The following is a 26984-nucleotide window of genomic DNA, read 5'->3' as shown; positions in this document are numbered from 1 at the left end:
TCTCAAAACGTAATTGTAAATGGGGAATCATCATCTAGTGCACAGGTTTCTAGTGGGGCCCTTGTATTTTACATTTTTTAATCAATACCCTGGGAGAACCCATAGAATCATCACTTATAAAGTTTGCAGATGACCCAAAATTTGGGGGAGTGATAAATAATGAAGAGGACAGGTCATTGCTATAGAGCAATCTGGATCACTTAGAAAGAAGGCACATGCAAACAATATGCATTTCAAGATGGCAAGAATGTAAAAGTACATGCAAGGATCAAAAAATGTAGGTCAGACCTACAAGATGGGGGAGGGAAGACTCTTTCCTGGGAAGCAGTGACAAAGATTTGGAGGTCATGTTGGATAATCAGCTGAACATAAGCTCTTCATGTGACACTGTAGCCAAAATGGCTAATGCAATCCTTGGATGCATAAACTGGGGAATCTCAAGTATGAGTAAAGAGGTTATACTACGTCTGTATTTGGCACTGGCGTGACAGCTGTTTGAATACTGTGTCCACAATTAGAGAAGGATATTGATAAATTGGAGCTTGTTCAGAGAGAGCCACAAGAATGATTAAAGGATTAGAAAACATGCCCCATACTGATAGAATCAAGCAGCTCAATCTATTTAGCTTAACAAAGAGAAGATTAATAGGTGTGTTGATGACAATCTGTACATACCTACATGGAGAACAAATATTTGATAATAGGCTCTTCAAGGTATAGTAAGATGCAATGACTAGAATTTGATGCTAAACCAATTCAGACTGGAAATAGGCATAAATTATTAACAGGGAGGGTAATTAAGCTTTGGAACGATTTACTAAGTCATGACAGATTCTCCATCATTTGCAACTTTTAAATCAAGATTGGATTTTTTTTTCCTTTAAAATATCTGTGACAGATTGCACCTGCATGCAATATCTTTGGTGACCATATTGTATTATGCTTATGAACAGTTTATGTATGATTGTATTGTATTTCATGGAGAAGGGTTACCGCAGTTCCCACAGGAACAGTATGCGGTGGGTGATTAATGCAAGTTACTAAGACTAAACAACTCCAGAGACATTCCATCCCTGGGGCTTGTTTGCATGTATTTGTTTTGGTATAAAAGGATGAGTTTGAACTGAGTCATGGCTTTCTTTCTGAGCCAGCAAACAGGCAGGACCTTCTGTCCAAAGAAGGGCACAACCCCTGCAGAAGGTTTCGAAATACTTTGGCCTGCTAGAGCCACATAAGACAGATGAACAACTCCTAGTATGTTTGTGGGTACATCTACACTACAGCGGGGAGTCGATTTAAGATACGCAAATTCAGCTACGTGAATAGCGTAGCTGAATTCGACATATTGCAGCCGACTTACCCCGTTGTGAGGACGGCGGCAAAATCGACTTCTGCCGCTTTTTGTCGGCGGCGCTTACTACCACCTCCGCTGGTGGAGTTAGAGCGCTGATTCGGGGATCGATTGTCGCGTCCTGACGGGACGCGATAAATCGATCCCCGAGAGGTCGATTTCTACCCGCCGATTCAGGCGGGTAGTATAGACCAGACCTGTGTGTGTTTAAATCTGTTTTTTATATGTTTTCTCTGTAATGCTTTTACTTTGAGAATAAATGTGCTTGGTTAGAAAGAGCTGTGTGGTAACTTTTAATTGATGGCAATATATTGTTCATAGCCCTTGGAAAGAAAGCAAAGCACAGGTGTTGGCCTTTTTGCAGCCTGGCTTGCTGGGGATATGACAGTGTAAGGCAGGGAGTTATGCAACCTTAAATGAAGGGAGTGGGTCAAAGGTTATGGCTGGAGACGAGAGACTTGGTGGGAACTCCTGGAGTGGACTATGGAGGGAGGAATAGAGTTGCAGTTATCCTAAAACTGTGACATGCTCTTATTGAAAGGGAACTATTTTGGAGGAGTCCATGGCCTGTGCTATACTAGGGTTACCATATTTCAACAATCAAAAAAGAGGACGGGAGGAGCCCCGCCCCTGTCCTAGCCCCGCCCCCGTCCTGTCCTAGCCCCGCCCCTGCCCCTTCCACTCCCTCCCACTTCCTGCCCCCTCAGAACCCCCAACCCTCCCCCCCACTCCTTGTCCCCTGACTGCCCCCCAGGACTCCACCCCCTCCCTAAGCCTCCCTGCCTCTTGTCCCCTGACTGCCTCCTCCTGAGACCTTCCCCACATCCTAACTGGCCCCCTAGTACCCTACCCCCCTACCTGTCCCCTGACTGCCCCAACCCTTATCCACACCCCCACCCCCTGACAGCCCCCCCCAGAACTCCTGACCCATCTAAACCCCTCTGCTCCCTGTCCCCTGACTGCCCCCTCCTGGGACCCCTGCTCCTAACTGCCCTCCAGAACCCCACCCCCTACCTAAGCCTCCCTGTTCCTTATCCCCTAACTGCCCCCCAGGACCCTACCCCCTACCTGTACCCTGACTGCCCAAAACCTTACACCCCCAATCCCCAGACAGCCCCCCCCAGAACTCCCAAACACCCCCCCACTCCTTGTCCCCTAACTGCCCCCTCCTGAGACCCCCCACCTGTACCCTGACTACCCAAAACCTTACACCCCCAACCCCCAGACAGCCCCCCCTGAACTCCCTGACCCATTCAACCCTCCCCCCTGCTCCCTGTCTCTTGACTACCCCCCCCCCCGAACCTCCCTGCCGCTTCTCTGGCCCCCGGCCCCCTTACTGTGCTGCAGAGCAGCGTGCTCGACAGCGGGGGAGGGCAGCAGTGTCCGAGCCGGCGATCTGTGAGTGGAGGGAGGGAGAGGAGGGGGGGTGTCAAGTTTCAGGAGGGAGGAGGGGGAAGTGCAAGCAGGGCTCTGGCTCTGGCTGTCCGAGCTCTGGCTCTGGCTGTCGGAGCACCGGCTGCTTTGTAAGCGCGCGCACGCTCTGCATGGGGGGGGGAGGAGGGGAAGTCCGGACATTGACAAATTCCCCCCGGACGCTATTTTTAACCCGAAAAAGCCGGACATGTCCGGGGGAATCCGGACGAATGGTAACCCTAGCTATACAGGAGGTCAGAACAGGTGATCACAGTGGTCCCTTCGGGCCTTGGAATTTATTCATCTTATTTTTCAGTCTTCACAGTGTTGATTTAGTGTTTACTAAACAACTGATTTTTATTCTAATTGTAGTAAATAAGAAAACTATTGATCCACACTACACTGATTGCCAAACATAAATGTATAGTCCCTTCTTTTGACACCAGTGTCTTGCAGTAGTCGATCTGTGGAGTATTGCAGGTTGGTTTTCAAGTTGATGACATGTACGGTGACCAGATGTCCTCATTTTATAGGGACAGTCCCAATTTTTGGGTCTTTTTCTTATATAGGCTCCTATTGTCCCCCCACCTCCTGTCCCGATTTTTCACATTTGCTGTCAGAGTATACCTAGCTTCCATGTCATAAGGGTGACCAAAGTGTCACTTGCTTTATTTACACATATAAAGATCTCCTTAAATGAGATGATCAAACAGCATTCAGTGCAATCTGTCTTTCAAGGAATCTCAGCTCAACACCAATGGCCAGTTCCTAGGGAGAAATTTTGCCTAAGGAATGGACTTCATAGCCTAAGTTAGACAAAAGACTTTCCTGAAGCTCTCTCAGGCCCCTTTCTCCTGAAGTTGCCTCTACATCAAACTTTGCATACCCCCCAAACTAACTATAATTGCACATCTTCCCATGAATTAAAACTTGCTTGCACAATACAAAAAAAGAACTTGGAAAACAGTGTAACACCCCCCCCATGGTAAACCTCGCCACAACAGTATAAATTTATCTGATGTAACATGCCTAAAGTTGAAGGAAATGATAGAAAATGAACAATGGAATGGACCGAAATAATTAAAACTGACTTTTCCAATGTAAAATACAAGCATCATCAAAAGCTATTAAGCAGCAAGATAGAATAGATCACAGGTCACTTCAAAGAATGTGGAAAATTGCTTTCTTCAAGATCAAATGGGCCACTGAATGAGAATTTATCTGTTGACATGGAAGAGCAGAACACTGATGAATTACAACCTTAAAAATATTCTTAACATTTTGGCCATATGTAATTTGACATATCGGTCTAGAGATTTGACTAGCCTAATAAGAACATAGGCTTGCACATGGCTTAGGACCCCCTGCAAGTGTGCCAGGAGAGCAAGCTGCATCCCAAGAGGTGATGAAGTAAATTATTATCTGCTCACTTGCTATCTGCAAGCACAACTGTGAGTCACCATTTCTCTCTAGAGCTACTCCTGAGGCAGCTGCAACTCCATCATCTGTGAGAAACATAGCTTGGCTGTAGCTGAGGGACTAGCCCAATGTGTGGATTTCATTGGTGTGATGCACTGGAAGCATGTGTGCAACCCACTACTGGTGATGCAGGTGTGTAACTGAGAGTAGTAAACCTATTATTATTAGTTACATATTGCCAAAAATTTGCAGGGCAGTTTACAGACAACTACAGGTTCTAACCAAAACTGTGTTAAAATCTAAAAAAAGACAAGACACACACAGTTGGCAAAAGGGATACAGCATGAAAGCAAAGTGACTGGCCAATTACTGTGTGTCTTGCACGTATCTGTTAGTTCCACACAGGACTAAAATAGTAATAACTAAAATAAGAAATAATATAGAAAACAGCACTTACTAGCATATTGTACCCTCTTTATACCTGTAAACAAGTGGTCCTCAAGGAAAGACCAGATTAGAATATATGGACCTTTCTGCTTGGTGCAAGAGTACAAAACAGTATTCCAAGAGTAATTATAAATACAATATACTTTGGAGAAATGTCTGTGACACTTTCCTGAACAACAGTGAAAGCCAATGAACATTTTTTTTTATTAAGTGAGAATGGAGAATTATCTTTCTTACCTTGTTTGTAACTCTTCTGATTTCTCTGAATTGTCTATAGACATGACAAAAAGGTTAATAAACCACATAAGAGAATACTGGTACATTGGCTCAATGTTGGCTAAATCAGCAATTGAGAAAAACAGGATTGACGAATGAATAGAAATAGGACGGTAACCCATCCGGGTAGTATCAATCTTCTTTTCTGTCTCTTCAGCTATAGCTTGCTTCTCAGAAATCTCATTAGCCAGAACTTTGGAAGAAGATAATATCTTAATGGCAGTTTCATCCTCTAAAATATTTCCTTCTGAAGCTGAGAGAACTTCTAAAATCTTGTCTTCTATTTCTTTTAGTTGCCTAAAATAAAATACAATTTTTTCATACAACACATACATACATGCAATGCATATTCAAGATATGTAACCTGAGAATTAAAGACCTATTTTTGTTCTTAGCTTAATTTTTAAGAAAAATTATTTGTATTTTCTAAACACCTGTGGTCATACAGGACTCACTTATTCTTCTTACAAAGCAAAAATGACTCTAAGGGAATGCAGTGTGCAGCAGGTATAGTATAGCCAGCCTTCCTCCAACTTTGAAGACTTCCTGCTCTGTCTTCATGTGGAAAAGGGTCCTGTGGACACCCACCAAGTACAATCGGACAGGCCAGACCAAATATGGCCCACTGTGAAGATTCATTTCTAAAAACATCAAGTAGAAGAACAAGTAGCAACCTTTGTCCCCAGCTCCTGCTCTCCCCAAAACCTGTTAAGACTCCTCAGAAAACAAAGCCATCAAGGGGACATTCAAAAATAGCGTTGAAGGACAAGAGATAGAGTCCCCAACCAAATAAATTATTCTGATACCTTTTATTCTCAGCTCCTTGCAAGATTAGGGCTTGTTTTTCTTCTTCAAGATCTGGTCTCTCTCTTGCTACTACAATTCCAAGAAGCTGATCTTGCATTCCTTCTGGAGTTATCATGAAGTTCAGTAAGGTTACCTGTAAATGAAAGGTGTTACAAAGCACAACACAATTAGAGACAAATTAAAGTATTGTTTCTCTTCCATGCTCAGGAAGTCTGCAAAAGACCATGCAAGAGCCTAAAACAGATTATTCTGAGGGCAGAAAAATTGAGGCTGAAGTTTCTACAATCCTCTGTGCTATGGAGTTTTTGTCCCACAGTTACAATAAGTAAGAAAGAAAAAGTCCATCTTATCTGTGAATTTTCTTTTCTTTCCTTCCTCCATGTAAGACAGCCTTCACAATAGGGCATTCCCCAGTTCCATAGCAAATGGAAGCAGACAAAAAACTCTGGCACTCAGTCTGGGCTTAGAATTACCCCTCAAAACAGAACTCTCCAGAATGATAGCTTTCAAAGTTGAAAAATACGAATTATAAAAAAGGTTAAAAAGTGCTATTCAACTCAAATCATTTGCAATACAGCCTGGACAAAAAATGTAAGGATGTCCTAGAAGAACATGCTATTCTTCCAAATTACTTAACATGCAAGCAATAGCCAGAAAAACTATGGATATAATGCTCCAAGGGAGTGTTCTCAAAAAAAAAAAAATCACAGATAAGACAGAATTTTCCCTTCTTCATCCCCTCCCCTCTGCTTCACAGAGGAAAGCAGAAGGGAGGAGGGATTTGACTATGCACAATTTGGATAGAAATTTAAGTGTTACAACAATCTAACAAATTTTGCATCTACAAAGGAGAGGCTGTTGACAGTCACCTTCTGAAAAAGTGTGAATAGAAGACTGCATAGAGCAGATCTCATTTTAAGATGTATATGATATTTCCACACATTAAATCACTGCTCCTTTCACAAAATGAGTGGTAACGTGTTAGGGAGGAGTTATACCCAAGGTTTTGAAACCTGTACTATACGCACCTTTATCCACTTGATGGCCCTGTTCACATCCAATTTATGCCCTTCATTAGGATGTGTGGAATTAAACAGAATGAGAATACCACTTCCTACCATATGGTTATCCTGAGAAAGAAGTCCTTGTCATTTCAAAGAACTACGATGCTTGATAGAATATGCATAATTGAGGTTCCATAGAGAGCATGCCAAGCTCCAAAATTCAACTGGCCGAGCAGATGACAAGTAGACAAGATACTGAGACACAGGAGAAGGGCATACTGACTGCAGGAGGCTAGAAAGATGGTTTTTATGATTTCTTGCAGCATAAAGGGCAATATCATGATAGGAATCTGCATACTACTGGAAGACTGATGAGCGTGGTGGTCTTATGATATCAGTTATGTAATGGTGATTAGCGATTTCCTTTGGTTTCTTACAGTGCAATACACATGCAGTCACAGACTTGTCTTTCCAAAAAGTGTTATCTTTGAGTCCAATGATCAGACCATCTTGTAGTAACTATAGAACATCTTTTACTTTAATTGACACTGCCTGATCCATCTCTCATAACAATATCTGAACCCCATCCAAGCAATTTGTAGATATCTTTTGAGAGTTTCATGTAATTTATTAGGAGGATGTTTATTACCTTCTTAGAATATCTGTGTGTCTGTTGTTCCCAGAGGCGATGTGGGGGACAGGAGGGCATGCAGGGTCACATGCACCCCAGATTGCTTGGTCACATGTTATGGCCTGGCCCCCTCCCTGCAAAGCAGCTGAGCCAGTGATCTGTGCCAGGCAGGGAGAGGTAGGCCTACCTTGAAGCTCCTTTCCAAGAAAGGAAGTATTTTCAGACTTGTGAAACCCCAAGTTAAGAATTTGATAATTTTCTGGAGGAGCTCAGCCGGAGTCTTCTGACTTTCAGAAATGGCTACACTCGTCTTGTTCTAATGTTTAATCTTGATGCTGGTCCCTGAAGGAGTATCAGTTTTAAAGGGAACAACTAGTAAGGTAAGAGAGCCTGAAATTTCTCTCACTGGAAGGAGGAAGGGCCTTCTCTCCTCCATGGCCTCTCAGACTGCTTTGTCCCTATGCTCCCTAAATTGCTTACCAACAGAATATTTGGAAGGATGTCCTCAGAAGCAAGTGATCTCCAGATTCTTCCATGCTGCTACATGGAGACTTGGAATGTACAGAAAATCTTACATCAAGTGAAGCATTGGTCCCGAAAGAAGCTGCTACAGAAATATAGTTTACAGTAGATTTTATGTGGGTTTTTCCACAAAATTGTTCCAGTGGCCTCCCATTCAAGATACGTCCTACAAAAGAAGAGGGTGCAGCCAATAATATGATGGCTGAGGCCACTGCATTCAAGATTTGTTTAAGTGATGATTCTATTCTCCTGGGATATTCATTCTTCGCAGCTTTACACCAAGCCCCTCCCAGGCCTTCTTGCCCGGAGACTTTCCCTGCTTTGGCAGGCCACGTTCTATCTAGCTAGAGTCTTTTTCTCCCTGGTATCTCAGGGTCCTCAGCAGGAACCTTCCTGCTCTCTACAGCCTTCTCCAGGCCTTTGCTAAAACTCCGATGTCTCAGTGTCAGACCTGCCAGCCTGGAGTCTTTTAAGCCCCTCCCAGTGTCTTGGAACTCCAGCTAAGTTGTTTAATGAAAGTCCACCCCTTCCAGGGTATACCTGTCCAAAAAGACCAATGCAATAATCCCACAGAGTCTTTGCCTCAGCCCCTCCATCCTGAGGATTTAGTCCGTCTTCTACTCAGACATTAGTTTTTAGCCCTTCCTGTGTTCATTTTTCAGCCTCTGCCCATCGGCTCCTTGGGTCACTGCTTGCTCTTTTCCTGAGCAACCCCTTCCAGGATTTTCATCCTGGAGTCTTCATTCTCTCCCCCACAACCGTCTTCCCCCAGAGATAGAGTACCTTTGCTTCATCCTGTTGGAAAGATAAGAGGACCTAGGGAAATTTTTTCTACTGCATTTTAAAACCCACAGCAGTGACTCTCAGAGCCAAGGTCTACAGACTTGAACAGGTGTATACACTCTATAAATTCAAGCGTGGGCTGGAGTTCAGGCCAGTCATCTTGTGGCAGGGAACTTCCATCTCTCTCCCCCACTCCTTGACAATAAAAGGCCAGATATGGGTGAGGAGGGGTGTTCAGAGTCAATTACCCAAGAGTGGTAACTCTCTGTGTACGGAATCATTGAAGACTGGTGATGAATAGGTAAATATGATCAATTGTTGACACAAGTTATAATGTGTAATAGATTTATATATAACCAAAGTTGTACATACAAATGAAGACCATTACTGAACACAAGGAAAGTTTGTTTTTTTGTATTAGATATAGGACTTGAGTTTCCACTTCATTACATGAGTTTGATGCTGGTATAACTCCATTAAAATCAACAGAGTTCAACTATTATAAAACTGGTGCAACACAATGGAAATTCAGGGCCTGAAATATTATTGTCTTATTTAACTTGTTATGATACATGTATCAGATTTTTAAACTTTTTCTTGTGCAAGTCATTTCTAAATTTATATGTAGCATAATAGTTTTTGGTTTTGTATTTTTTTTTTATATTTCATCTTTGCTTTTTAACTTGTACCTACATATTTTCATCTTTGATAAAAAAATCAATGTGTGGGTCCTCTGAGGTGTAATAAAGCAAAGAGAGGTTCTTTATTTTCATTAATTTCTATTTCTACCCTTTCTTCCTATGTCAGTGCTCCTTGTCAGTTAGAAATTAAGTTATTGTCCCATTCTACTGATTTTCAAATTACCAGTAGTTTTATGACAAATTTCAGATCTAGTTTTCAGGGCTTCATGCTCTAATAGAAGCAACATTCAGCCTAATTGTATGTCTGTGACCCACTAACGTACAAAACTCTTTAAAAGTAACAGTGAATAAAAAGTGTAATAGAGCTTTTGAGTAACTGCAAGGAGCAAGAAAACACTAACCTTATTCTATGAAGCAGGAAATATACCTCTGCTCCCTAACTTGCAACAACCACAATAACTCATTTAGTTCCTTATAGTTTGATGATTGACAAGGGAAGTCTGATGTGAGTGGTTAAAGCTACTGTTTTCACATTATAAAAACCTGGAAAAACTATATGGTGGAAACAGGAATAATTTTGTCACTTCTCTGTAAATTTGTATTCTTGTATATATCCAAGGCACAAAGCCTGGCACTGCTTGAAGTCCTGCCAACAGCAGTCACCATAGAGCCAACTCTCTAGAAGATTTTAGAAGCCCAATTTGTAGCCTGTATGTGCATGGGGCTCCAAACTCCCAGTAGATATTTCTATGCAGAAAAGCAAATCAGTAAAATTGGCACAAAAAGTCATGAACTGGGGAGGAAGTTAAATACCAAAAATTAATGTTTAGATTAAATTCTTCAGAGTATGAATGACTGTTTTGTGAACAGTAATGTTTTGTCAACTCTAATATCTGCAGTTAGAGATTACTCAGAGATGATGCCAATATTGTCAAAGAAAGAGAAGGAAAAAAACAAAACCAACTTAGATACCAGGAACTCTTTTCTGCCTGCAGCTTACAGGGGAAGTAATGTTAATATTCAAACAAAACTCATTGATTTTCAAATCTCTCACCTTAACAGATGTTTCAGGAAGATAGTGTGGGTTTCTCAGCTTCGTTGTAATATAAAAGCGAAAGTCAGGAGCATATTCAATGGTGGAGTCCCCAAGACGGATGCATATACTACCAGACTGCTTAAATGTTTGTTTGAGTAGAAGTGGTTCTAGGATAGGGTCCAGTTCTTCTCCAACATTTTCCAGCAGCACTTGAACACAACAATAACTAGGTTTTGATTCATTTTCTTGGCAAGAGAGATCTCTGTTAAATGTGTACTTATGAAGTGCAAACAGGTACTATTTCCACAATACAAATATGGGTCTAAAAGGATGCGGTAGAAATATGGTAAAACATTTTTAAATAATTTTTTTAAAAGTTCAAGGAAGTTTATATTTGCTTTGTGATATGTATCAAATTTGAATGGGGCAATGAAGATTCTCTGAATTGTAGTATTGTTTGAGTACACTAGCGTTTCAAAGGGTCCTAAAAGAATTAGTCACTCAAATCTTATTGAATGTCAATGGCATTGGGGCTCCTAATCCCAATTTTGAAATCTATTTTTGTTCCCCCTATAGCAGTGGTTCTCAAAGTAGGGCTGCCACTTGTTCAGGGAAAGACTCTGCGGGGCCAGGCTGCTTTGTTTATCTGCCGCTGGTTTGTTTGACGGATTGCAGCGGCGCGGGCTGAGGGACATACTGGCCGCCGCTTCCCACAGCCCCCATTGACCTGGAGCGGCGACCCGCGGCCACTGGGAGCTGCGATCGGCCGAACCTGCGGATGCAGCAGGTAAACAAACCGGCCCGGCCCGCCACGGGCTTTCCCTGAACAAGCGGCAGCCCTAGTTTGAGAACCACTGTCCTATAAGGAATTTAAAGGATATATGAGATGTTTCTTTACTTGTAGTTAAATTTTTCATTAAAAACAACAATAGAAATAACTCAAATAGTTAACTGTAAGTAATCATTTTCTGATTCTGTTACCTTGGATGAGATATGGTATATAAGAATGTCAGTAAAAGTATTACACTGAATACTATCTATTTGTAAAATAAGCAGAGCCATGCAGGAACAGACAATTTGACAGAAAGTGTGTTATACATTTTTTGGAAGGTAAAAGTAGAATTATTGTAACATGAAAACAAGTATATGGCAAAATCTCAAACAATTAAAGGAGCCAAATTAAAGAGAGGATTTCAAATTGATATTTGAGATGAAAAATCTCACAACCTGCTGTGACTTCAATTACTAAAGATTTAATTTGATTAACTATCAATAAACGCTGGATAACAAAATCTCCCTTTTTCTATGAATCTGACAATATTTGGTACTTTTATCATCCTTATTTTTGAGTTAATTGTGCCCTCTCCAGGTTTTTTCGGAAATCTACACTTTCATTATTCAATCACTTACCAGGAGTGCCGAACTGAATGCAGTTTTCCAGTGTTCTCACAAATTCAGGGTCACTGAGTTTAATTATGTGCAAACTGTTGGTTTTTTCCATATTCTTTACCCATTTGTTTGCTTGGCCCTGGGGATCTATCATCAGAGGCCATCTTCTTGCATTTCTGGAGGGGTGAAAAAACTTTCAGAACTAGATTATATACCCTTAAAATGTTTACCATAAGCTTGACTTTAATGCAGTTTACTTTATGGTGCCATTTAAACACAACCTTCTAATCTATTTTATAAAATACTTAGAGACAAATTCTGCCTTCAGATGCTCGTGTGAGAGTCCCACTGACTCGAACAGACCCTTTGATCACAAAAATAATTAAAATATTTCTAGGTGCATACTTAGAATAAAGTTTCATCTGATTTAATTTTACAAATCTTTTAAGTTTAAAGATCTATATTGTACTTGTAGCATTTTGAACAGCTGTAATATATTCATGATACAAATAACTCGTAAATTTCTAATGAATGAACTCAGTTTTCTACCAAAGATAGATTTTACATCTAAGATAACAGAAATGAAGCAGATAGTCAAGCAAATTCAAACTTAGCAAAAGTGGGTGCAACTCTTGAATTTGAGCTCTTATCTCAAGGGTATAGCAGCCATGCTTTAAAACTTTTGAATTTTGCCTTACATAAACGACATTCTGCTGAAAGCATAGTCCTGGAGCGTCCAGCAACAATATTGGACTGCCTCTGAATTCCACAAGTGCAGGGTATTAATCTATTAGAGCTTCAGAATAACAGTCTCATTTCATAGAGCTGAACATTTCCTGCCGCTAGCCTACTCCAAGTTTACTCTACCAAGAGGTATCCAAGATTTGCTCTGTTTTAATTACTGATTGGTCATTTACAAGTAAAATTACTACGTGTTCATAAAATGTAGTTTATTGCAACCTTCTAACATCAAAAAAGTTCAATCCCTTTACTGCAACTCATGAAAATTAAGAGGGGAATGAATTACTTTACACACTAGAAGGCTTGAAAAAAGTATATAGCATAAAAATAGAAACAGTCTTGTTTTTGTTTCGTTTAATTGTTGAACTTGCCATACAGTAATATAATGTGTCCAAAAAAGTAATAACTGAAAAGTATGCTGTAAGAAGCTATTTCATGAAAGCTAGCAGGTGTGAATTTCCTACTTACGAGATAATGATACCGTTATCAACAGAAAACATGTCAGATGGTAATCCAGCAATGTTCCAAGCTCTGATTTTAACAGGTTCTCCCAAAGTATTTGTTAGGGAAAAATCGTCTGAGCAAGGAATATCTCTCATTTTACATAGTGATGTCCACTCATTTGTTTGATTCTAGAAGACAAGAATGCAAATGTTAACTAAAGTTTTGTCTGTTCCCTATTACATTTATAAGATTTATAAAACTGTCAATACATTTATCTATATTTTTTTCAACTCTTTCCCCCAAACCATTGCTACAGTAAAGTCATTTCTGTACTTGTCTAAACACTAAAAAAAACACACATAAGAAACAATAACCACTGTTCATGTAGAACATACAGGACTAATTCCGTCAGCCAGGCTGAGTTGCACTCGGTGCAAGAAAGAAGAGATGAAGCAACATATCTGGCTTTAGGCTACATTTGCATTCCCTTGATCTTGGGGTCAGTTCTACACAGGATGCCTTTCTGGCAGCTGAGGATTGCTATGGCGTAGGGATGCTCCAGACACATGCCGTTTTCAGACACATACCACACAAGGGCCTGGAGAATAGATGATGTAGGAGTTGTTATGACAGCTTTTTGCCACTGGAGGATTTCCCTACATAATGGGAACCTACTGGGTCTGGATCTGCCGGCATTTGAGGGGAGTTTTGTTTATATTTTAAATAGAACATGTTTTAAATTTGTGCCAATTAGTCAAACATCACTTTGAGCGTACACTACTTTCCCTAGCTAAACATAAGATTTTGTTCCTAAGCTAATCAGATTTTAATAGTGGTCTGTGAATTCTTAGCTGAGGCAAACATTTTCAGCTAATGCAGATTTGTCAACTGCAGCCTTTTATTTTTCAATGATACATTAGTGACAATAGCAATAGTACAATATTTATTCCTACACAAAAAACTTCATTCACTTGAAATGAAGGTTACTCAAGAGCACTTCCTCTTAATGCAATTTAAAAAAAAAAATTACCAGTTAAGGCAACAATAATAGCCACAGCGGCCCCAATTCACATGACTTACTGCCCAAACATCCTAACATCCAAATACACTCCATCTCCTCATCTCCACAGAAAAAATCCCTTTCAATTCCAACAAATAACAAATCACAATGCACACATCCAATTCTTCACAATCCCAATCAAATGCAGAACCTGAAATTTGACCACAGTGCCCTTCAGAGCTGAAGCCCCAAGACACCTCTTCTCCGCTGGGTAGAAGCCCCTATGCCACCACCCCGTTGCAAAGCAGAGGTCTCAAGCTCTGCCTCCCCCTCTCCCCCCCGCCAACCTCCAAATCTGGCAGGTGGCAAATGAGCCACTGTAGTGTTTAAAGTGTAGATAAAGCCTAAGACAAACGGACTGTTTTACATGGAATTGAGACACAACCTTGACTGTAAGCTTTGGATTAGGCCAAAGTATTTTATTGTCCTTACAAAATACAGCACTCTAAACAAAAGAGTGAACAGCAAAGCCTGAATTTTATTCATGTCCCTTTCCAAGGCAACAGCAATCACAAATTTAGAATGAAAGGAAATGATTTTCAGGGGATAGAGAACATCCACAGAGATGTCAATTGAAGGCTCTAGTACTTTATTAAAAACCAAGGTGCCAAAAAGATATAAAAACTTTGTTCCTTGAAAAACTGGAGGAAATAAAGGAATTAGCTTCCTGAGAAAATGAGAAACTGCAAAATGAGCAAATGTGAAAGTACTATCCAGAGTCTCAGGAAAGACTGAAACAGCCACCCAATGAATACATAATGATAACACAGACAATGACAAAGAGGCCATATATATATTAAAATAAAAAATAGCTGTCAGGAAGTCACAGCTACTGTTATACAAAGAAGGAAACACGTTAGTTTCATATCAGACAATGAGTGCCCACAACCAGCCCCATAAGGCTACACTAAACTAAACTTCTTGAGTAAAACCAGTAAAAGTTAGTTATTGCTAAACAAATAAGGACATAACTGCCTTTGCTTCTCAGAACTGGCATGAAGGATCCCCCAATCACCACTTTTCAGAACCCCAATCATCTTTTACCAAAGGTCTAATACCTAGCCCTACTATATATGCCTGATAAATGGCTGCTTTCATCCAATACAGAATTACATTCTCTCAAAATTCAGTAACTGAGAACAGGAGAAAACTGCTGGCAAAATAAGATCTTGCAAAGTAAAACACTAAAAAAAAAAAATTCAAAATATGGAAATGATGAACAAAATAAAGTTTGAGAGATGTGACAGAATTTTCTAAAGAAAGAAAGATAAGGGAAATACAGTAAAAGTAGTTAAGTGGAGATAAGGGGGAAAAAAGATTTAGGCTCAAATGTTAGACTCAATTTTCAAAAGTGGTCATTGATTTTAGATGCCTCTATTTTTGGGTGTCTAACTTGTGACAACCTGGGATTGATTTTCAGCTGTGTTGAGAAGAATCATTTCTTCAGCTGAAGCCTCGAGAGATCCAGCTGCTCAGCAAATCTGAACATAAGAGCAAAAGTGCATCAAATTAGGCATCCAAAAATGGAGGCATCCAAAATGAATAGCTAGTAGAAAATTTTGACCTCAGGTCCTAATCCTGTAGTTATTTTACACACACAACTTCCATTTATGTCAATGGGAATTAAACACACAAATTTATTATATTTAGTGATACATATAGTGATATTAAGTCCACTTTATCTCCCTGCTTCTCCTTGATCTAAAGAATTATTGCACTTTAAATACGTTTACATTCGAGTTGCTGACCAGTGATTCTGCAGACACAGGACCTGTTCCTGCTCCCACAGAACTTAGTGTGAATCTATCCATTGACTAGAATGGTATCAGGTCATGCCATGAGGCCATGGGGCATAAAGTTACTTGCAATCACTTTACAGATATTTGAGAAAAACAACCACAAGGTTCATGTATTTTACAATTAATTTTGTTAGGAAATAGTAAAGAAATATGAAGGAAGAATTTCCTGGAGGTCTTCTAAGTGAAGTTCAAAGTCTTACACACAGAGACACACACCTGTTTTTTCAATTCTTGAAAATTTTGAAGTCAATTAAAACATGTTTTTAAAAATCTAAATATTTTAACAGGAGAAAAAAATGTTTGGTGGGTTTAATACAAAAACATTTAGATAAAACAACTGTATTCATTACTTGTCTATAGCTGGATGTGAAGGCTCCCAGGTAAGCCACAATTCCTGAAGAAATTAGGATATCTCCGGTCAAATTGATGTACTGCCTCCCCAGCTCCAAAGCAGACTGGTTCCAGCGAGTTTTCTCACCACCAAGGCCTCCAATCAATTGTTCTGCTCTCTGTAGCTTTTTGCTGCACAGGTCAACCTCAAAAACAAAAAATAAATTGCATATAATGGCAGCACTTGTGCTGCAGATTATTTACATGTTTTGATTTATGTCATACGAAGAACAGCCAGGGGACATCCTGAAATTATTTACCTGTATGCACCAATTTTTTTAAAATTTCAGCAAACAAAAACTTAATTAAATGTTTAAAAGTCTGAAGAAGGAAAATAATCTGTGCGACAGATTCTCTTGTTTACTTGTACAGAGACAAAGTCCATGACATTTAAGAGTTACTGTTTCCTCCAAATAAACTATGAAGTTCATATAAAACATTGAACTCCTAATAGCTTTGTATGTGATATAGAAAATATCAATATTTGAGGAAGTTACCCAGCGCTCATGTTCCTTCTCTCATAAAACATCCTTATGAATTCACATTCTAGGTTGCTTTTTAATCAAGCAGTCTTTTAAAGTATTTTTAACAAGAGGTATGATTTAATAATAATTTAATTCAATTCTTTTACATTCATTTCTCGACTGTGGGGGGTTGGGGCTCTGCAGAATCCCCACCAGCCTCCAATTCAAGTTGTTTACAATGTCCTATCTGGATTCCAAACGCGGGTGTGCATGCATGCCATGAGCCGGAACTGTTCATAGTAGTGTCCACGTGTTGGCCGCATGGCACATCCAAGGTTTTAAGAGGATGCTCCAGTTCCCCCTTATCCAGCAACAGAGGGGCCTGGAGCAGAGAGGAAGAAGGGCAGGATTGGAATCCAGATAAGGACCACACAACTTGAAGAACCTCCACTTACAGTAAGTAACCTTCTCTTCTTCGAGTGCTGGTCCCTATGTGGATTCCAAACGCGGGAGGGTAGTGAGCAGTGGTCAGGAAGGAGGTGGGCGAGAGGGCTCTCAAAAAGATCAAGTCTGTAGGACAGCATGACCAACTGCAGAACCCGTTGTTGTGGAGGAAGCAATGGCACAATGAGTGGAGAAGGTGTGGACAGAGAACCAAGTGGCAGTTCTACGTATGTCCTGCTATGGAATGTCCACGAGGAAGGCTGACATGGCGGCATATGCCCATGTGGAGTGAGCTGTGATTCCCAGCAAGAGTGGAGTGTCTGATAGCTCATAGCAGGTCTTGATGCAGCTGGAGAACCACTTAGAGAGACATTGTGAGGAGAGGGCAGAGCTGTGGCAGCACTCCGCGATGGCAACAAAGAGCCAGGGGATGCGCAGAAGGCGCGGGTGCGATGGAGATAAAAGGCTAGAGCCTGACAGATGTCAAGGGAGTGGAAGGCGCATTCCATGGGCGAGGCGTGGGATTTGGGGTAGAATAGCTTGGGGTTTGGGAGGTGTATACTTTGGTTGAGGTGGAAAGAGGAAGCCACCTTGGGCAGAAACTTGGGGTGTAGGCGAAAGGAGATTTTGTACCTATGGAAGACGGTGAACGCGGGATCCGCTATCATGGCTGCCAGTTCACTGACATGGTGTGCAGAGGTGATGGCCACCAAGAAGATGACCTTTATGGAGATATGGGTGAAGGAGCAGGTGACCAAAGGTTTAAAAGGGGTCTTGTTGAGGGCCCAGAGGACCAAATTGAGATCCCACGGTGAGGCAGGCCTTTGTACAGGGGGAAAAACATTGAGGAAGTCCTGGAGGAATCAAGAGGTCATTGGGTGAGTAAAGATGGAGAAGTCATCCACGGGAGGGAGGAAAGGACTGAGCACAACTAGGTGAACATGGATAGAGGAGTGCGCTAGACCCAATTGGCGGAGATGGAGGAGGTAGTCCCGGAGAATAGGACTGGAGATGTCTGTTGAGATGTGGCGGTGATGTGCCAAAGCAGTGAAGCGGCGCCACTTAGCAGCATAACAGGTGCAAATGGATTGGTGCCTGCTGTTAGTGAGGATTTCGCAGACAGGCGTAGAGCAGACCTGGTCTACGTGTGATCCCCAACCAAATACTAGGCCGTGAGGTGAAGAGGGCACGGGTTGGGGTGTCACAGTCATCTGCGGTCTTGTGTCAGGAGATCTGGGATGTGGGGAGGAGGTTTGGGGGGTGAACAGAGAGGTAGAGAAGTTCAGTGTACCAGTATTGGCAAGGCCAGGAGAGAGCTACAAAGATTAACATTGCCCGGTCCTTGTGTAGGACCTGAGGGAAAAGGGGAAAGGGTGGGAAGATGTAGAGAAGATCCGAAGTCCAGGGAATGATTAAGGCGTCGCCCTGAGATCCTGGGCCCACTCAAAGAAGAATGGAAGAATTACGTATTGTGTCTTGCTTACAGTAGTCCTGCTAATACATCCCAGAATGATGTTTTCTTTTTTTGCAACAGTGTTACACTATTGACACGTATTTAGCTTGTGATCCACTATGAGGGGGGAGGGATAGCTCAGTGGTTTGAGCATTAGCCTGTTAAACCCAGGGTTGTGAGTTCAATCCTTGAGGGGACCACTTAGGGATCTGGGGCAAAATCAGTACTTGGTCCTGCTAGTGAAGGCAGGGGGCTGGACTTGATGACCTTTCAAGGTCCCTTCCAGTTCTAGGAGATAGGATATCTCCATTAATTAATAAATTAATTATGACCCCCAGATCCCTTTCTGTAGTACTCCTTTCTAGGCAGTCATTTCCCATTTTGTATGTGTGCAACTCATTGTTCCTTCCTATGGGCTTCAGAGACTAATCATGGTTCAGGGAGAAATTTCTGCTGAGGTGATCTGCTAGATGATTTTGGATCCCAGGTAAATGATCAGCCACAGGGTTAATGTTTTCCCCAGTGCAAAACTGCCAGAACCTGACTGCCTCTTGACACAGCACTTTGGAGTATGCTCCCCATGTCTGTTCACATAATACATCATTGGTAGTATTGTCAGTAAAGTCCTGAGTCCCTGACATGATCTCGAAGGGCCTGTCAGGCATTGCAGATAGCACAAACTTCCAGGACATTAATATAAAGAGAAGCTTCCTGTTCTGCCCACAGGATTTGAACTTTCAGCAACTCCAGGTGAGCTCCCCAACCTATTAAGGAGGCATCAGTGACAATAGTCCTGATTGCTGGTGACCAAGCAAAGGGCATGCCCTGGACACATTGCCCTGAACCGTCCATCAGCATAAGGAGTCCAGGATCAGTGGAGGAAGTCAGACAATGTGTCCAAGAGATGACAATTCAGATGATAGACCAACTTTAGCCACATTTGTAGAGACACAATCTGGCAAATTGGACAATCTGTGTGCATGCAGCCACATGACCTAGCAGCCTCAGGCATACACAGGCTGTGGCTGAGGGTTGACACTGCATTTCCAGACATAGATGGTGAATCAGTCAGTCAGCAGAAATACTCTCAAACTCATGGAGTCTATCAGGATCCCAATGAACTCAATCCTTTGATTTGGGACTAGTGTTGACTTTCCATTGTTTAGGATAAGACCTAGATGGTCTAGTAAGTGTAACACGAACTGAACATGAGAGACGACTTCTTCTCTGAACTTTTCCCATAGTAACCAATTGTCCAGACATGGGAAGATACGAATTCCCTTCTTCCTGAGGTATGCTGTCACTACAATCATGCACTTGGTACCAGGGAGTGGAAGACAAAAGGGAACATGGTGACCTGATACTACCAGTCTGCCATGACAAACTGGAGAAATCTCTTGTGGGAACCAGGAAATAGCGGGAGTAGAATCCCTGTCCCCAGTGCTTCAGCGGAACCTCCTGTGCAGCCCCCAAAGCCAGTAGAGACTGAACCTGCTTGAAGAGTAGTGTCTCATGAGAGGGCTCCAGAAGAAGGATGCAGTAGGAGATGGGGAGGAGGGATGGAGAAGAATAGTATGGCATAACCTAATCTGGTGGTGCTTAGGACCCACCTGTCTATAGTAATTGAGTCCTGAACACTGTAAAAACAAGCCAGTCAAAGATGGGGAGGTCACCACTGGATCGCTGCCCAGGACACACAAGTCGAAATGTGTGCTTGCTGAATGCTGGGGGAAGATGAGCCTGCTGGTTGAATCCAGAACCAGAGGCCTTTTACCACTTCCTGGGGTAGTCCTGCCTCCTTACAGGAAAGGGGAACTGCCCAAAGAAATGCTGCGAGTGGTATCACTGCTGTTGCTGATGACCACTATAGTGGGGTCTCTGTACAGTTGAGTATAAACAAAGTAGCTCAGGAATCCTTAAAAGAGTGCAAGGTCTTGTCAGTCTTTTTTCAAAAACAAAATCTTATCACCAAAAGGTAAGTCCTCAATGCACATTGGGCACAATACCCAAATTCTACAGCCATGAGGCCCTGCACATGGTCACAACTGATGCCAGAATTCTGGCCAAGGCATCTGCCACATTCAGAGCTGACTGTAACAGAGTCTTGGCTACCGTATAGCCTTCTGCAACAAACACCTTAAACTCTTCCCTGGAGGCATCTGGTAATGTGTCCGCAAACTTAGATGTGGCCATCCAATTAATAAAGCGTATTTAGAGAGCAACACCTATTCATCTGCAGGGAAGAGGTATACATCTTCCTTCCCACCAAGTCCCTTTTTTTGGACTCTTTGTCCTTACGGGCCTTCGCTGATCTCGGTGCAGTACTGGAAAGTGGTTAGGCAAACCACCCTTGTGCTGGAAGGTATATGGTGCTTCCTTTTAAAATATGAGGAAGAATCTCTCCAAGGCCTGGAACAGTTCCAATTAGATTTCGGGACCTCTTCCTCACTGCACCAGAGAAGAGGAAATGACTCCTCTTCCTCTTGGGGGAGACAGCAGGGTCTGAACACTTGTCCATTCCAAAGGCGATCGCCGATCAGACAAGGGCCTCAGTACTAAAGCAAGCCTCATGGCCTGCTCCAGAAGGTGCTGCTTCAGCCAGAAGTCTCTTGCCACTTGAATCCTCTTCTAGAATGACTTACAGATTGAGCACTGCTCCTTAATGTGTTCCTCACCAAGACACAACAAGCACCTTGTGTGGGGATCAGTACTAGGGATGCCCCATCCCCCAAAGAGACAATGGTTGAACCGTGGTGAGGTCGTCACACAGGGCAGTCAACTACTCAAACACTAAACTAAACCTAAGATGCTTCTAACTAACTAATATCTAGAGGAAAACAAACAAACAAAAAACCCCTCAGAAAACGGAGACTGAAAACTTGAGGTAAAAACACCACAGCGAGCTCTGACTCCAGCCATGGGCGGTCAGAAGGAACTGAGAGGGGTCAGGGCAGTGCCCTCCTTACATAGCGAGAGGAGGGGGTACAGCCTCAAGGTGTGAATGCTGCTCCTACGGATATTGCTAGGCAAAGTTCTTCAGTGGCTTCAGTGGGCTGGGCCTACACACACCTAAAGGGACTACATGGCTACATCTACTCGAAGAAGAACTTTTGTGCTGTTGTTTAAAAATACGCATGTAAACTTCTTTTTTAAAGTGAGGACAGATTATTTTGTAAAGTATTGAATTATTGAAAAAGGAAAGAAACCATGCTTTAGAATTTGGTCTTACTAGACAAAAGAGTGCTGCATTCTAAACATTACCAGTTTCTATGTCTGATGGTTGTTTAGTGACATTAGTGGACAAGCAATAAATTCACAAAACCCAAAACCACATATGATATTAATTTGCAATCCTGAATAACTACGAATAGTTAACTACACTCACCCCAGTCTAGAGGTGGTCACTCCAGGTTAATGTAAAGTAAAATTGCCAGGGCAATGTTGAAAAAATTAACACCTAATGATTTCCTTTCTGGATCACCTGATGTTTTCATTTCTGTATTTCATTCTGTATTATCAAGTCAGATATGACTGGAGATATACGGGATATAATATAATGTGATATGTTGCATTTATGATTCTCATAATTATCACATACTTATTCTCCAAGCCACACCTACGCTATGGTTTAATAACCAATATGAGAATGAACAAAAATGATGGTAGCCTAAAACTGGGGGTTTTCTTTAAGCTTTGGCAGGGTTGAAGGTTAAAAGCAGAAATGTGATGGGCAAAACCCCCTTATTTTTAAACAACTTTTTCAATGCCCCAGTATTAGCAATAGTTTTATCTCTGTGTATTATATACCTGATTCTCCAGATCAGCCTTCTCCTGCTTCTTTGATTCCAAAGTTTGTTGGAGTATAGCCAATTTGTCCTGAACTTCCTTTAGGGCTGCTTGTTTTTTTCTCAGACCATCCATGGCAACCTTCAGTTCCCCTTCAGCCTGATTTAGCTTTATCTTTTTGGGGGCAACAACTTTTGCCACTCTAAATAAAATAAATTAGTAAATTAAATTTATCACAATTATACTGCGTGTAAATATTTCTCGATACCTATGCACATACACTCACAGAATTGCCATTAAAACGTGTGCCAAAGTAGAGAAAACTGCTGTATAGCAAGGAAACAGTATAGAACAAACAGTATAGAAAACTGCAGTATGCCAAATAAGTTTGTCAGAAAATGTTAACTTTTTAAATATCTACTACTGTAGATTTCATTACGTGCTTCTATTTTTGTCCATCTTGATTGGCTAAAACAGCATCAACTGACTTAGAACAATTTTTGCAATATTTCCTGGAATAACAGGCAATTAAAAAAACCAGCAAAAGGATTATTGCATATATTCACATTAGTCATACATCCAAAATATGAGATGGCTGAGGCAATATACACCTACAAATATTAGACACTTTGAGCCAATTTTTTAAAAGCCACTATAGATTTTGTGCCTAAAAACAGTTAGTTTTTATCTGCTTTTCACACATAAGGATCTATCTGCAGGGACAAGCCTTTTTTTTTTTTTTTTTTTTGAGGACTGAAAATAATTGCCCACACATTTTTGTGCATTTTGTGCATTAGCTTGAAGACTACTGAAAATATGGCCCTATCATTTTAAAAAACAATGGACAATTGCAAAATAAAATAAAAATGAACAAGTGATGCATGTATTTTCAAGTAATGGCTAGACAGTCAGTAGGTGATATTTTACAACTATTCTCCTCAAAATCATACTAAGTCAGATCCTCAGTTGGTATGAAGCAGCATACCACCATTACATACCACAGGCTCAGGACCTGGCCCATGTTTTTTTTTGTTTTTGTTTTTTTTAGCTAACCTACAGTTTGTCTGCAGACATTTATGACATATACAGCTGTTTCTTGGTGTGACAGTGTGTACCCTTATCTTCACTCCTTTTACAAAACTATCACACATTTTGTACAAAGAATGCCTTGGGAGGTATCATTTGAAAACTCATAATTTGTTGATCATTATTGTCCTGGGAAAATATGTATGGCAAATCTTCTATGTAAATTTATAAAATTCTACCATATGACATTACTAAGACATGTTCCAAGAAAAGCAGCCACAAACCCAGTTCCTCAGAGACAAAAGGCAAACTGATGCATCAGCCAGGTGTCAACAAAATCAAATGGACCATCACCTGGTTAAGTGGCCATTCCTCAGCAGGAAAAAGGGTGTGAGCGAGAAATTTACATCTTGGCAAAGAAACAGCTGGAGGTTCCCATCCCCGCAGACTTTCTGTCTCCTGAACCCCAGCTGGAGATGATTCTCAAAGAAGAAGATGATTCTCAAAGTATAAGAATGGGGAACAGATGCCCCAAGTTATTCCTCCCTTTCTTTCTACCCACAGCAGCCACAACACCTGAGGAACAAAGAAATAGCTTTGGACTGAGGGAGGGATCCTGTCTGAAAGGAATTAAGCCAGTAAGACTACTGAAGTGTGTGGTGAGAGAGACTTTTGTTTTGAATTCACTTAGCTTGTTAAGTTAGGTATTAGTTGCATTTTACTTTTATTTTCTTGTAATCAATTCTGACTTTTATGCCTCATTACTTGTAATGACTTTAAAATCTATCTTTCTGTAGTTAATAAACTTGTTTTATTGTTTGATCTAAACCAGTGTGTTTGGGGAAACTCCGTTTGAGATAATAGGATTTGTGCATATCATTTTCTATTAATAAAATGACAGACTTTATATGACCTTGTGTTGTCCAGGAGATGGCTAGGCAGTAAGACCCACATTTCTGGAGGAAAGTCTGAGACTGTGAATTTTCTGGTTTTCCTCTTCAGTGTAATTCAAGAGTGGCTGACCATAGCACTCATACAGTATAGCTGGGAGTTACTTACATGCTGGAGGCTGTGTGTGAGGAGACCACCCAGAGAAGCAGAGAAAAGGCACCCAAGGCTGGGGAACTGAGGGGGGACAGCTGTTCAACAGTCCAGATTATACCATGGGGAATGTCACACTCTGATAGGGAGCTTCAGTAAAAAAAACAATTACCTACCTTCCATAATTGTTGTTCTTCAAGATGTGTTGCTCTTGTCGATTCCAAGTAGATGTGTGCGTGCCGCATGCATAGTTGCCAGAAGGATTTTCCCCTAGCAGTATCCATCTGGTTGGTTTAGACACCCCCTGAAGTTGCACCTTCATGGCATCATATACAGGGTCTTGCCAACTGGCCACCTCTTCAGTTCCTTCTTGCTGGATTACTCCAACTGAGGGATAGGTGGCCGGGTCTTGGAATGGACACGAGCAACACATCTTGAAGAACATCAGTTACGAAAGGTAGGTACCCATTTTTCTTCGAGTGCTTGCTCATGTCGATTCCAAGTAGGTTACTTCCAAGCAGTACCATGGAGGCGGGGGCAGAGTTCATGGATTTGCTGATTGAAGCACTGCTCTGCCAAATGTGGCATTGTCCCCAGCCTGCTGAGTAATGGAATAATGAAAAATGAAGGTGTAGACTGATGACCATGTCACAGCCCTGCAGATCTCCTGGATCAGTACCTGCACCAGAAATGCCACCGAGGAGGCCTGCGCCCTTGTGGAGTGCACTGTCAGTGCAGGGACACATATCTTTGCCAAATCATAGCATGCCCGGATATAGGACATGATCCATGATAAAATTCTTTGGGAAGCCACTGGGAGGCCATTCATCCTGTCCGCTACTGTGACAAATAGTTGGTTCGATTTCCAAAATGGCTTCATCCATTCGATATAATAGGCCAATACCCACCAAATGTCCAGGAAATGGAGCTTTTGTTCCCGGCTGTTAGCATGTGGCTTAGAGTAAAAAAAGGGGGGGAAATGTCCTGATTGGCATTAAACCGAGAGACGACCTTAGGAAGAAAGGCTGGATGAGGCCGAAGCTGCAGCTTGTCCTTACAGAAGATTCTGTAAGGAGGTTCGGCTGTTAGGGCTTTAAGCTCAGACACCCTCCTAACTGAAGTGATTGCCACCAGAAATGCCACTTTCCATGACAGAGTAGTAAGAATGTCACTAGGGGCTCAAAGGCGGGGGGGGGGCATTACTCTCTAAAGCACCAGGTTGAGGTCCCATGCAGGGATCGGTTGTCGTACTTGAGGATATAACCTGTCAAGTCCTTTAACAAAATCGGTCGACCACTGGATTAGTGAAGACTGATCAGTTGGCAACCACTGGGTGAAATGCAGAAATGGCAGCCGGGTGAACCTTTATTGACAACACCGAGAGACCTTGCTGTTTCAAGTGCAAGAGATAGTCCAAGATAAAGGGTACTTATGAGTGCAGAAAAGAAGTGTGCTTCTGTAATGACCAAATCACGAATCTCTTCCACTTAGCTAAGTAGGTGGCCCTAGTGCATAGCTTCTACTGCCAAGAAGGACCTCTCTAACAGGACCCGAGCAAGCCAGCTCCAATGGGTTTAGCCAAGAAACTTCCAAGCCGTGAGGTGGAGAGACTCAAGGTTGGGATGCTGAAGGCGGCCATGATCCTGGGTGATTAGGTCTGGGAGCAGAGGCAGGGTGACCAGAGATTCCACTGACAGTTCCAGGAGCATGGTGTACCAATGTTGATAGGCCAGGCTGGAGCTATTTATATCACAGAACGTCCATCTCTCCTCACTTTGTGCAGCACCTTGTGAATGAATGGAATAGGTTGAAATGCACAGAAGAGATGGCCCTTCCAGGGAAAGAGGAATGCATCCACGATTGAGCCCGGGCTTTATTCAGGAAGGAGGAGAACTGCAGATGCTTCCTGTTGTTCCTCGTCAGGAACAAATCTATCTGGGGAACTCCCCACCATTGCAAGATGTTGTTCACAATGTCTGAGTGGATGGACCACTCCTGGTTGTGAAAGGATCTGCTAAGATGGTCCACCAACACGTTTTGAGAACCTGGGAGGTAGGATGCCTCCAGGTGTGTTATGCAGAAGTCCCACAGCTTGAGGGCTTCCTGGCATAGGAGGGAGGAGCGTGGTCCACCGTGGGTTTATATCAAATACCACTGTTGTATTGTCTATCATGCCTGATACACATCTCCCCTTCAGGTGGACTTGGAAGGTCTGGCAGGCCAGACAAACTGCTCTCAGCTCCCTGACATTGATGTGGAGCATGAGTTCCGCTTGGGACCAGAGGCCCTGAGTTCTGAGCCTTCAAAGATGCGCTCCCCACCCCACCGCCGATGTATCCATGACCAGGGTTGTGGCCTGGAGAAAGGTACTCCTGTGCACATGCCTTGCGGGTTGAGCCACCATCTGAAAGACTCAAGCACCGCCAGAGAAAGCGTGACTATCTTATCCAGGCTGTCCCGGGTTGGCCAATACACCAATGCCAATCAAGCCTGAAGGGGCCTGAGCCTCAGTCTGGCATGCTGTACTACTTACGTACAGGCGCCCATGTGTCCAAGGAGCTTCAAGCAATTCCATGCAGTGGTGGTAGGGTATCGTCTGAGACCCTCTATAATGCCG

General features: G+C 42.1%; 1 protein-coding gene across 1 annotated transcript in view; it reads right to left on the bottom strand.

Annotated features, from left to right (window-relative positions):
* The window catches only part of DNAH7 (dynein axonemal heavy chain 7), a 238605-nt gene that overhangs the window by 34913 nt on the left and 176708 nt on the right, over window positions 1-26984 (bottom strand). Inside the window, exons 44-50 of the mRNA XM_054044665.1 lie at window positions 22322-22502; window positions 16114-16299; window positions 12929-13092; window positions 11741-11895; window positions 10349-10539; window positions 5713-5846; window positions 4868-5203 (exon numbers count right to left, since the gene is read on the bottom strand). Coding sequence (XP_053900640.1) covers window positions 4868-5203; window positions 5713-5846; window positions 10349-10539; window positions 11741-11895; window positions 12929-13092; window positions 16114-16299; window positions 22322-22502 — 1347 coding nt within the window. The remainder of the gene's footprint in view (window positions 1-4867; window positions 5204-5712; window positions 5847-10348; window positions 10540-11740; window positions 11896-12928; window positions 13093-16113; window positions 16300-22321; window positions 22503-26984) is intronic.

This window comes from Malaclemys terrapin, chromosome 11 (genome assembly GCF_027887155.1).
Source record: "Malaclemys terrapin pileata isolate rMalTer1 chromosome 11, rMalTer1.hap1, whole genome shotgun sequence".
Taxonomy (NCBI): Eukaryota; Metazoa; Chordata; order Testudines; family Emydidae; genus Malaclemys; species Malaclemys terrapin.
This window is presented reverse-complemented; position numbering and strand designations above follow the sequence as displayed.